Here is a 12,468-nt window from a genome sequence, read left to right on the forward strand (position 1 = left end):
CGTTTACGTTAATTAGATGAGTTATATTTTTTTATAGAGTATATATAAGTTTGAAAAAAATAATATAGAAATGAACAAAATTTTCAGTGATATGATAAATGGAAAATTAAATATGAATTTTACGCAATTACCATTAAAAAGAAATAAAAAATGGGAACATAGGGAATTATAGAGATCAAGTGGGGGGGTTCTTTATATATAAGTAGAGAGAGCATGCAGTGGAATGCCAGCGGCGAACAAACGCCTATCTGACTCTGACAGAATCCAAAACCATTCCACTTCGCGACTCGGCGGAGAATGACGTCACACTCACTCTACCCACCCGAGTTAGACGCCGACTCCGTCGCCTCCTCCCCACGCTCCGAACACTACCACGACGCGCCGCCACGTGTCCGCTTCATGTGCAGCTTCGGCGGCAAGATCCTCCCTCGTCCCCACGACAACCAGCTCCGATACGTCGGTGGCGACACCCGAATCGTCGCCATCCACCGCTCTGTCTCCTTCTCTGCCCTCATTCTAAAGCTCTCTAAACTCTCAGGTAGCAGAACCGCCTCTTCTTTTCTTTTTTATTTATTTTATTACAATATATTTAGTTAGTGTTTGAGGTTTGATCTAGGGCAGGCATGAGCAACATAACGGCGAAGTACCAGCTACCTAACGAGGATCTTGACGCGTTGATCTCGGTGACGACGGACGAAGACGTGGAGAACATGATGGACGAGTACGACCGCGTGGCACAGAATCAGAACCCGCGGTCGGCTCGGCTTCGGCTCTTCCTCTTCCCAGAAGGCGAAGATTCTCGAGCCAGCAGCATCAGCTCGCTCCTAAACGGCTCAGCCAATCGCGAGAACTGGTTCCTCGACGCCTTAAACGGCGGCGTTTCGGGGCTCGAGCGAGGCCGTTCCGAAGCCTCTTCCATGGTTTCGGAAGTACCCGATTATCTCTTCGGTTTAGATAACTCCGAAGAATCACACCACCATCACCACCAGCGCGAACCGCGACCCAAGGACCGATTCGTTCTCCACGACAACGTTTCCAATTCGGATCCGGGTTCCCCTGCCCCGGTTGTCTCGTCCCCGTTTTGTTCCACGTCATCAGCGCCGTGCGTGCCCTCTATGCCCAACCTTCCCCCGGTTAAAACCAAACCTGAAACCCCGGTTCCCGATATGGACTCCAAGGAGAATAAAATCGAACCTGAAACGGGTGGGCAATCTCAACCCAACCCGTACGCGAGTAACCCTGTAGTGCACTATCCACCAGAAGCTGCTTATTCGGGTCATTCCATTCCGCCGGTGCCTGTTTTTTATGTTCCGGGTCCGGTTCAGCCGGGAACTGTACCAGTCCAACCGGTTCCTATGCAGGCACCTTATCCCTACGTTCAACAACCATTTCATGCAGTGGTACCATCTCAGGTTCCAATCGGGTACCATCATATGATTCCGGGTTCGGGTCAAGTATATGGTGCAAGGGTGAGGCATATGACCCCAATGCACCCATACAGTGCCTCTGCTGCAGTGGTTCACGACGGTTTGACACAGCAGGTGTACCAAGCTGTGCCAAACTCCGGTTCGGGTCCGGTACCGGTTCACCCGGTGATGGCAATGACGGGTGGGGATGAACCACAGAGAGGTGGAGCGGAGTATTTGACGGGTCGGGGCACCAACTCGTTAAATAATTGAGCATGTTTTTCGGGTGCAGAATTACTTTGATCATGCAAATGGGTGGTTAATCTATATATATGCGTGCCTGCTCTTTCAATTTTCTTATTTTATTTATTCAATGCACGAAAAAGCGAAGGGTGATATGTTTCATAAAATTGTTTGAGCAATTTAATTTCTCGGGTTGTATATTAAAAAGGATAATGTTAATAATTGATTTTTCGTTATGTTACAATAGTTTATTGTTTTGGGGGTATTTGTCTCGTCTGTTTATTTACAATATCAACAATGTGCAGATTTTTCGGCTTTCTGCCCTTATTGTTGTGTGACAATAAGTTTATTTAGTTAATAGAAGATAATGCGATTTTTTTTTTTTAAATTGCTTTTAAAAAGATTTTTATTTTTATTTTTAAATATTCGCCTTTTGTCTCAGTGTCGATCATCTCTCTTCAATTATGGACATTTATCCATATATTCTATTTCCACAAGCAACAAAATGGTGGGAATCTTTTGATCCGATCTCAACTTATCTAAAGGAACCAGCTTTGTATTTTTGTTATTAAAGAAACAACCAAATTTTATGACAACAAGGAGAAATATTGGATAAGGAATGTCTACGTTTTTTTTTTTTAAATAAAATTTCACCAAGAGTTTAGTTTTAGAGCATATTTAAAAGTGAGATTTTGAAAAGAAAAAGAATGAAGAGTAAATTTTTTTTTAGAATAAACATTCTCTAAGTTAACGATTTTTAAAATAAAAAACAATAATATTGCAATATAAATGTAATATTATAATATTTTATATTTTTATAAATATTATATAATTATTTAGTTTTAAGAATGAGACAGTTATTTTTTTCCTCTAAAATTTTACTCACAAACACACACTCTTACAAGTTAAACCCTCGTTTTATTCTGCACGAGAATATTAAGTTGCCCATATGTTATTTTGAGTGAATATGAATTATGTTAGTCATAATCTTAAAAGCTTTAATTAAAGTAGAAAACATAGATGATTTGTGTTACTATATCTATTTATACACATTCTATATAAAATGGAAATTACAAATTTCTTCATACTTCACTTGTTGGCTACGAGGATATTCCTCAATAATGACTATAGAACGATATCCAACCTAAGCACGTTATTTCATTATCAATATGAAAAATTAAGATTGTGTTGAAAGAAGTTAAAGTAAATAGCTAGAGATGCATATGGAGACTTGCTATTATAATGTCATTGTATCAGTGAAGATCTGCTTTTGTGAGTGCCACTGGAGCAGTATTTTGCGACATGGAACATGATGTAAAGAGAAACATCTAATTAACCACTCACATGTTTAAAGGTATAAAATTTTCATTTATAATTTTTTTTTTGTACAACACACGTGAAAGGTCAGTCTATAGTAATGGGATTAAACTCAAATTTTAATTAAAAAACACTAAAATTAATATAATAATGCACTTAAGTATTATCTATTGAAAAAAATAGAAAAAATGATCAAAGAAAGCTTTTGATGAAGCTCAGGAATTTAAAATGCTGTAGCCAAACGCAGTAGAAGCACAATGCACACGTGACATGTCATGAATAATGAAACACAGGCTACATGCATTTTATTATTTTCAGATAAAATTGTGGACATTTCAGTTAAATAGTGTTCTTTTTTGGGGTCTTTTTGTTTCAAGCGGAAACTGAAAGCATATGAAAAATACTTAATTGAGATCATAAAGTTGAAATGATAAGGTCGGTGAAAAAATAGACTCGATTAAATAAATTTTGTTAAAGATAGCTTGAAACACAATTAACAAAAGATCACAAGTTATTATCGAAAACTAGAAAAACATATGCACTATAAGCAATAATCTGGGCTAGGCTTCTAGCAGAGTTCTTGAGGTTTTTGTTTCGTTCATATGGGCTCACTTGCGTGACCATGGACTCACTTTCAATCAAAATGAAAAGGAGTACTGACAAAGTAATAATCTAAATTTTAGGATTGTTCAACAGTTAGATTGAGTTAAATGTAAAGAAAAAATATTCTTGTGATATGTAAGATTACGTAAGTCAGACAAACATTAAAATGTAATTGTAACTTGGTTTTGACAGATGGAATGACGTTGTTGTTGGTGTGACGTGGTGAATTGATTGTTTTCTCTGACATTGATGAGATGAACAATGGCTTTGAAGAATGGAAGCTACATTTGTGGTTCTCTTTACACTGAGTCTCACTTATCAGAAGTGGATTTTAGCAGTCTTTAACAAAGAAGAGGAATCTAATGGTGAGGTGCCAAAATTCGGACGGCACTGACTTTGATCCTCAGGTGGGGACTTGTTTTCAATGTTTAATTTATAAACAAAATAATTTAAAATTTATAATATTTTATTATTTTAAATTATTTATCGCTTGAGGTAATATACACATTTTAAACAAACTAATAATAACATTAATTACTAGGATAAAATAGTTATTTTTAACTCAAGTATTTTTTTTTATTAAAAGAGTTAAAACATAATATAAGTTAATAAACTAATTAGGTAAGATACTAATAAATAATTCATGCTTTCTCAATATTTGAAAATGACAAATATTGCTAAACATGTGAAAACTCTTAAAGTGATAGATAATTTAAAATCGAGGAAACTTCAAATTCTTAGTGGGTATAAAACATTTAAAGATTAGTCGGTGTCATATGCTTTATACGGGTACATTTATAAAAAAAAAAAGAAGCAATAAATTAAATTAGAAAAATTTATACAAAATAATTCAATTGATTAAAAAGTATTTTACTGATGATAAATATAAAGATAAAAATATTTAAAACTTTTAAAATCTTTAAAAATATTCAAGGTAATAATATAATTTATAAATATTGTATAATGTTTAATGACGATTTAAGAAATTTAAATATTAATAGTTATAAAAAATAATTTTTTATTTGAATAACTAATTAAGAAATAAATTAACATTGTTTTAATTTGACTTAATGTGGAAGTTTATGACAGATAAAGAAATTTTATAAAAAAGACATGTGACTTTATGAGAAGAGTGAAAATGTGGTCTTAAATTTAACATACAAGTATGAATTATGTTAGAGACAAGAATACAATTGAAAAGATAATAATTACTATTATTTTGAAAATTTATATAAATAGAAAATTTCTTACAAATCTAAACATATATAAAAAAAGGGATTAACTGCAAAATCTAAACAAAAAAAAGATTAAACACAAGATTCCAATGTAACATCTTATTATTTTGAAATAATAGCAATTAAAATTCTTCAATTAGTTCAGTTTCCTGGTTTCAAAATCTTTGAAATTTTAAGTGTTGCATCTAATGAAACATAACCTTAGTTTACTAAAATTTCAAATTCTTGTACAAACCAACTAATAAAATATTGACGAAGTGACACAAATCATGATCTTCATTCACCAGAATAGTTCTAAAGTGAATTATGGATATATGTTTGCTAATAAAAATGGAATGATGTTTTGCTGCTGTCTGTTCAATCATTCCCCAATTTGATGTTATTTTTCAGTTAATGGCCAACATTGCGCTTCTCAAGAAAAAAGTTGTATCATCCAGAACCATGTAATTTTTATAATTTAAAGAAATTTGAGATATAATCATATAATAAAATATGAGTGGTCAAGATCACATAGTCTTGGACCACTAAATAGTTGCATGCTTCTCAAGGGTACCTGTAAAAGGTGTAGGACACTCAAGTAAAGAGTTAGAATGACAGAGTTGAATTAACTAATTAACTCAATGGGAGATTGACTATGGTGGTTTGCAATTGCATATCCCTTCACCCTTGTCTCAAGGAGAAGTTGGCACGGAAAACATGCTTTGGAAAAACTTAAATTGGGACTCAAATATTGGGCCATTCCACAATTTGGGTTTCAATCAATGAACAGATAAATTATACTCATTTGATAATAATGGTTTCGAAGCTTGCCCCTAAACTGTCCTTGGGAAGAAGAAAGAATGTGATGCATAAATTTTAAATATAGATGCGGGCTATTCTAGTAGTTAAAATTTGTACAAAAATACCTTTTCAAAGAGAAAAATTAGACAACCTGGAAGAAATCTCAATGATGGAGATTTCTGTGCCAAAAATTTCACCATGTCATTACCCTGTTTAATTTAATTATGAAATTTCTTTGAATGGCATTACCAAAATGTGAAATGCATAGCTCTTTATTGTTTGTTCTGTACAAAACCACTTTATATCCTTAAGACCTGATCATCAATTTGTTTCTATTCGCGTAGAAGGCCCATAAACTTTTTAACTCTTAGCAGTACTAAATTGGATCATTGTCACATACCAGTCACATGTAATTGTAACTATTGTTGGTATAGACAATATATGACCCTCATGACCCATCCAAAGCCTAAACGTTAAAGAAAAATTCCAATTTGATGGGAGTACATTCAAGTGGGACGTTTCTGACACGTTTCACTTCTTGATGATGATGATCATCATCATGTGAACAACTCTGCAACAAATGTTTTTAACACCATTGCCAAATAAGCATTACATGATTTAGTAGGCAACATTGTTAAATTATTTTCACAGTAGGGTAACTCAGCTGAAAAAAATCATTTGAGTGAGTCTTAACAATAACGGTGAAGAGTATCAAAACTTGTCAAAATTATTCTTTAGGATGTCATAGAAAAAGAACATTCCTTATTCTTCTGATTGGGGGTTCAGATAGCTGACATAGGTCAAAGGGAATAACGTAAAGAATTCACAGCTATCATTGAGAAGAATAGATGTTCCCTGCTTTTTCCTTTATTTCCCAAGCAAAAGGGGTGCATAGGATCAAAAGCCGAAACCAAAAGTGGCTATGCATTAGCCATTAGGACATATTTAGAAGATTATGGCATTAAAAAGAGATTCTGCCAATAATACGCTGAATTGTCCATCAAATAAAAGTAGAAAATTATTCTCTTGTTTGCATCACAGACTGAAACAAGGTCCCAATGGGAAAAGATGTTCTGTCAGCTGCTACTAGAGGCTTTAGCCTATATTTAGTGATGGATTCAGCACCACGCTTTCAATTTTTAGCAGCACTTTTCTTGGCCAAGGCAAAGGATACAAAGTATAACCCAACTTTATCTACCATGCAGATAAAGGAGCATTTACTCTTTGGGGTGTGATAAATTAAACTTGTTTTGTTTGAGTTTCTCAAATACTCTTTGAATATTGCTACCTTATAGCTACTACTATAACACAAATAATCGAGGGGTAACACTGCTGTGATTCGCATCCGAGTTAGAAAATTACGGTTATATGAATAGATGGTTTAAACAAGATTCACTAAACAGAACATAGTGAACTGTTACAATACAAAATGATACCCTCATAGACCAAAGTGCGTTACATGATTATGCAATTACATGGTATAATTTTACGTGGAATATTTAAGGAATAGTCAAATTAACGAACACCATGATTTTGGTTGGAGTGGGACCTGGGATTATACACACACTTCATGTGAGTGAATTTATTTACGTTGGTACGTAACAGTAACACTACATTACAGTCATTTTTCCATGTCAACTTTTCTCAATTTTTTAAACTGGTAATAATTTTCTTTACTATGTAATAGGGTAGAAAATGTGATACTAATAAATATAATTTATCCAAAACTTGTTGAATTCTCTAGAACCTCTTCTCGTGTCTCTCACTCATGCTTTTGATGACTTCTATGTCAGTTACTAAGACAGACACAGAGGAACAAAGAATTCATAAGAAGTGTGAATAACTCAGCTCTCACTTTATCAGCATAGAAAGTCAAGCTTCTCTTTCTTTTCCATTATTGCAATTACTCTTATCTTTGGCACTTTTGTCTTAATATATTTCTCATTCTATAATCTTTCTTTGAATTTCTCAACAGCATCACAGAAACAGTAAAACACAATATCTAGCTATAGAAAAGGAAAATGGAGTTTGATCTTGAAGATCCCATATCATGCTTCAAAGAAAATCAAACTTGTAGTATATCAGAACTCTTTGCCTCAGAATCTGATTACATGCCATCACCAAACCACTTAAGCTCAGCAGATTTTCACGTTTCATTTCGTTGTGAGGTCATTTCCTTCATAATAAAGGTGAAATTTAAGATAGCATGTTTAGTTTTCTTTGTTGTCACATTTAATTTGCTGCACAATGTTAAAAGGTTAGTGTTATTCAGGTCCATTTTTCCTGCAATTTGGACCCATTTGTATCTTACCTTGCCATAAATTACTTGGATCGCTTCATGTCAAGGCAAGAAATACCGGTAAGCAAATATAAAGTGATTTCAAGATTTACATGTCTGTTTCTTCCTAAATTTTCTTGACAATCAAATAGAGGTTGCAGCAGGAAAATTCATGGTTCCTTAGGGTCATTGTCATCGCTTGTCTTTCTCTTGCTTCAAAGATGAAGAACACACCCTTCTCACTTTCTGATTTTCAGGTATATCTTCAACTCCATGTGATTACAATCATTGATAGAAAGAAAAACTGAACAATACCATACATAGCAACTTAAACAAGTGATATGTATATGTGATGAACAAAACAGAAAGAAGGTTACATATTTGATGCTCGAAGCATTCAGAAAATGGAGCTTCTTATTCTTGGAGCTCTGGAATGGCGTATGAGGTCCATTACACCATTTCCATTCTTGCATTTCTTCATTTCTGTGTCAAAACTCAATGACCCATCAGTGAAACAAGCACTCAAAATTCGAGCTTCAGAGATAATCCTTAATACTCACAGTGGTATTTCTAACACCCCATCATGAATTTCACTTATAATTAGCACAAACATTGACTCACTTTCCCTTTTGGCTATATAGATATTAAATTTTCAGAGTATAAACCTTCAATTATTGCAGCATCAGCACTTATCTCTGCATCTCATGAGTTATTTCCACTGCAATATTCTACTCTCAGAGCATCAGTTCTAGCTTGTGAGTATCTAGATGAGGTAAGTTATATTCAACCATGTTTTCAAATTCACGTGCATTGTTTGATTATTTGTTTGCATTTTTACTATATTGATTGTGTTTCGTTAGGAGATATTATCCAAGTGCTTCAATTTCATCCAAGAGTTGAAGATACAAGCAAATGCTTCAGTAATAGACACGAGCCTTAGAGCACAGAAGCAGAGAATTTGATGGCCCCTATTGCTGAAACAAATTCCAGTGGAATTGAGATCCAACCTGGGCTATCCTAAGCGTCATTCACCACAAATATTTGAAATTCAGTGAGTGTGGTGGATAAACGAAAGCACGAAATTATAGAAAAAAACCCATTTGGATAGAGATTTTGCATGTAAGTTGATTGAAAATTATAAGGTTCTCACACATAAGGACTATGTGTGATATTTTCAATTCCTTATTCATATTGTAAAGACACTTCAAAATTTTTTTTAACTAATGTTGTGAAGATACTGTTTAACATAATTAGATAAAAGGGGAGTAATGTATGTCATTTGGTTCCACTTATTCTATCTTATTCTAAACATTGAGCAATTCAATGAAATTTATGACCGTTTACTGTATATTCCATTCTTTTCTATGCGTTCAAAGATAGTGTCACGGTTGAAACAAGACTCAAGAGTAAGCGTCCTGTGCAATCATCCCCTGTCTCTGGGCAATATTAGCGTACGGTGTAAATTACGCGCTACCTTTTGCATTTGATACAGTAAGTTGTATGGATTAAACTTTAGAAAGATTGATTAAATATTATTAATTTACTCAATACATCAAGCTTTCATAGCTCAGTTGGTTAGAGCACCCGTTTAGTAAGCGGGAGGTCTTGAGTTCGACTCTCAATGAAAGCACAGAATACAATCTAATCAGATTTTTTTTTATTCTACTTTATCTGCTGAATTTACTCATAGAAAGTTCGTATTAATAAATACTGCAAAAGTCACAAATCATCATAGTTATTGATAAACTGAGATGTACAACATTTTGGATTGGAAGCAAGAAACGCATAACTGAACCCAACAAACTTAACATGAAGAGTGTTGTCAGTCTCCAAATTCAGTGAGAACAGAGCCTTTCAAGCAACTTCATAAATACTCATCTATTGAACATATGTACCGCATGAAGATGGCATTGTACCATCGTAAAACTAATAAAACTATTATGTACATGAGCAAATTAAGAGCAATGCTAGAAACACACTCTTATTAACACATTATTTATTATTAGTTAACATTTATTAAAAGTTATGACAAGATGAGTAAGAAATATTGTTTTAAAAGTGGGATTTGTATTTTTATATATTTTTAATAAATTTTTGCCAAAAATAAAAAAATGTATTAAAAGAGTGTGTTGTTAGTATTTCTCTTGTTTGCTTGCTACTGAATTTAAGATGGGTTGCTGATATTTGTTTTGGTTTCTATGCAACTTTGATCAGAAGACTTGATGGAGACCAGAGGAGGTGGACGTAACTCAAAGAATGCTTTACGTTTTTCACCAGTGCCACCTATGCATATTTTGTCACCACGACCATGCCAAGTGCCATCTTGAACATTGTTCATCTCCAGCGTTCTAGACTCCTGCATCATGTTACAAAGATACAAATATTCAATATTATGATTGACGCCAATTATAGCATGCCCTATTTCAGTTATGGGCACAATTAGATATCTCATAATCCTCAGTTTTTCATCATATATGACAATAAAATAATTGAAGATAACCAAATTGAGAAGGGAAGGAAATTTGGAAAATGACCTGACATAATGTACAACAAGGACAGGCAAAATGGTAAAAACAGTCGTCCAAGGAACTATCACCACCCTGAAAATGTTACCAATAGATAGCGTATTAGTTGGTCAAATTATATCACACAATGAAAGCAAATAAATAAATAAATAAATAACAGAAATATATAATCGTGCATTTCAATTCATAGAGCTGGAAGTTATATGACAAAAAGTATCAATCTCAACCATGTTCACCCCAATAATGTACATGGATGCAAAAATGCATATCAAATTTGCTAAATCCAAACAAATCATTCTAAAAATGTTAAGAGGCAACAGCAGAATGGTTTAACTAGTATATTGGCAGGTTCTTCATCGAAATAAAATACATTTTATGGTGTCATGTCATATCCAGCCTCTCAAGTCTCAACGCGGAATGTGAGAAATCATATTATATTTAATTCATTTGCAAGTATGTCACCAGCCTGTTATACATAAACAAAAAGATCATAAAACACACAATCTACTTCAATGGATATTTGGAGTATGCTCCACTAGTAGTAATTTCATTACAGATATTCAGAGTAACTATTATGCGACAATATCCAATAGAATTATTTATAAAACAAACAAAAGACAAAACCCATGATGCAGAACATCAATACGACTAGACCTGTCAAAAGTCAAAACCAATCACTGCACAACAAAGTAATTTCTACAAACAATTACATAAAGTACCCACCTTGATGTTGAATTTGTGTCTTATACGTGTCCTGAAGAATCCCACATATGCTCCAATAGAAACAATGAAGGCAACTGCCAGGTATAGAAAGCAGTGACGTCTCGTCCCAGCAAAGGCAACGAAGTTAAGAAAGGCACCAATAGCAAGAAGAAAATAAACTGCTGCCTGCAAAATAAGACCAGAAAGTTCAAATTTCAGTGAGCCCCAGTACCAAAAATTGGAAGTACTATATAGAAAATTGCCAATCCTAAAGTAAAATCATTTTTCCCCCAAATTATCAACACAAACTCCCTTTAACTTTCCAAACAACATTAAGTTTGTCTACCTGCTTGTAACAAGAACCAAAACCAGCTCTCTTCATGTTCTTCCCAAATCGGTAACAAGGACAGCTGCAACACCCAAATGAGCCATTATTTTCACCATGATATACATGAATATCAGACCCATTACAACTTGTCTACGTATTAACGGTTAATTATGCATTTAAATAATGGCTTATATAATAAATTTAACTTCATTGACATACACTAAAGAAAAAGACTTATTTTAATTAACTGTATTAAAAAATTTATCAAAATAAGTTATTTTTATAAACTGTCTATGAGTTCTTTTAATCCAACAATTAAAAAGTTTGTATAAATTATGAGAAAAGATAAATGATTCTATCATAAGTAATTAATGAAATTTTATCTATAAAAATAAATAAATAATTGCTAAAATGTTCCTATAAAATAACTAGGAGAAACCCAAATTAAAAGCAAAGCAATTAAAGGAGAAGATAAAAAAAAATTCCCTCCCCCGTTTCTTTAAAATTAGATAAGCTCATCCCAAAAGGCATAAAAATGAACCATGAAGAGAAGAAAAAGCAGCACGCCAAGACGAAAACATATGAATAATTCCTTACCATGCAGATTCAAGAGCGATACGACGATCATCAAAGCAATCAAGGACTTCACCCTCCCACATCCTCAACACACCACCAAATTCTCCACTCTCCCCATCTTCCTCCCCAACTCCAAGCTTCCCCCATTTCCCATGCGAAGCTTGCAAAGCCACAGTGGAACAAAGCTTTTCAAAGTCCAAAACAGCAACACCCTCCAGCAACCTCTCCTTCTCTTCCTCCACCCTCTCTTCCTTCTCCAAATCCCCCATCACATCAAATCAAATTTCCCTCTCTTATTCGTTACAACCAAATCAAAGTTCTATTTTGAAGGCACCTTTCCGAGCTTTGCTTTATGGGTTTTCAACAAAAGGAATACAAAAACATTTAAAAAAAAAAAAAAACAGTGACAATATTAAAAGAACAAGATAAGATAACGACGATTCCTTTGTTGCTGGCTGTGCGTAGACACATTCAT

General features: G+C 33.9%; 3 protein-coding genes and 1 non-coding gene across 4 annotated transcripts; 3 read left to right on the forward strand and 1 right to left on the reverse strand.

Moving 5' to 3' along the window:
• The first annotated feature begins 207 nt into the window (after positions 1-207).
• Positions 208-2,034, forward strand: LOC113858359. Its single transcript, XM_027490975.1, has 2 exons — positions 208-538; positions 622-2,034. The coding sequence occupies exons 1-2, from the start codon at positions 298-300 to the stop codon at positions 1,677-1,679; spliced, it is 1,299 nt and encodes a 432-aa protein (XP_027346776.1). The 5' UTR covers positions 208-297; the 3' UTR covers positions 1,680-2,034.
• A 5,571-nt stretch (positions 2,035-7,605) lies between these two features.
• Positions 7,606-8,824, forward strand: LOC113859911 (putative cyclin-D6-1). Its single transcript, XM_027492572.1, has 6 exons — positions 7,606-7,752; positions 7,842-7,943; positions 8,015-8,119; positions 8,228-8,426; positions 8,504-8,634; positions 8,723-8,824. The coding sequence occupies exons 1-6, from the start codon at positions 7,606-7,608 to the stop codon at positions 8,822-8,824; spliced, it is 786 nt and encodes a 261-aa protein (XP_027348373.1).
• A 594-nt stretch (positions 8,825-9,418) lies between these two features.
• TRNAT-AGU lies at positions 9,419-9,492 on the forward strand. The gene has a single exon. It is a non-coding gene; the product is annotated as a tRNA-Thr (tRNA).
• A 43-nt stretch (positions 9,493-9,535) lies between these two features.
• LOC113858063 lies at positions 9,536-12,468 on the reverse strand. Its single transcript, XM_027490493.1, has 5 exons — positions 12,015-12,468; positions 11,436-11,499; positions 11,111-11,275; positions 10,397-10,462; positions 9,536-10,218 (listed from the first exon to the last, which is right to left on the reverse strand). The coding sequence occupies exons 1-5, from the start codon at positions 12,260-12,262 to the stop codon at positions 10,027-10,029; spliced, it is 735 nt and encodes a 244-aa protein (XP_027346294.1). The 5' UTR covers positions 12,263-12,468; the 3' UTR covers positions 9,536-10,026.

The sequence above is a fragment of the Abrus precatorius genome, unplaced genomic scaffold (assembly GCF_003935025.1).
Source record: "Abrus precatorius isolate BTA unplaced genomic scaffold, Abrus_2018 Scaffold2, whole genome shotgun sequence".
Classification (NCBI taxonomy): domain Eukaryota; kingdom Viridiplantae; phylum Streptophyta; class Magnoliopsida; order Fabales; family Fabaceae; genus Abrus; species Abrus precatorius.

Coding starts and splice junctions, on each gene's coding strand:
- LOC113858359 (XM_027490975.1), top strand. CDS start 298: ATGACGTCACACTCACTCTACCCACCCGAGTTAGACGCCGACTCCGTC. Junction 539..621: donor AAAGCTCTCTAAACTCTCAG/GTAGCAGAACCG, acceptor GATCTAGGGCAG/GCATGAGCAACATAACGGCG.
- LOC113859911 (XM_027492572.1), top strand. CDS start 7,606: ATGGAGTTTGATCTTGAAGATCCCATATCATGCTTCAAAGAAAATCAA. Junction 8,427..8,503: donor AATCCTTAATACTCACAGTG/GTATTTCTAACA, acceptor TTGGCTATATAG/ATATTAAATTTTCAGAGTAT. Junction 8,635..8,722: donor CTTGTGAGTATCTAGATGAG/GTAAGTTATATT, acceptor GTGTTTCGTTAG/GAGATATTATCCAAGTGCTT.
- LOC113858063 (XM_027490493.1), bottom strand. CDS start 12,262: ATGGGGGATTTGGAGAAGGAAGAGAGGGTGGAGGAAGAGAAGGAGAGG. Junction 11,500..12,014: donor ATCGCTCTTGAATCTGCATG/GTAAGGAATTAT, acceptor TGGGTGTTGCAG/CTGTCCTTGTTACCGATTTG. Junction 10,463..11,110: donor GACACAAATTCAACATCAAG/GTGGGTACTTTA, acceptor TAACATTTTCAG/GGTGGTGATAGTTCCTTGGA.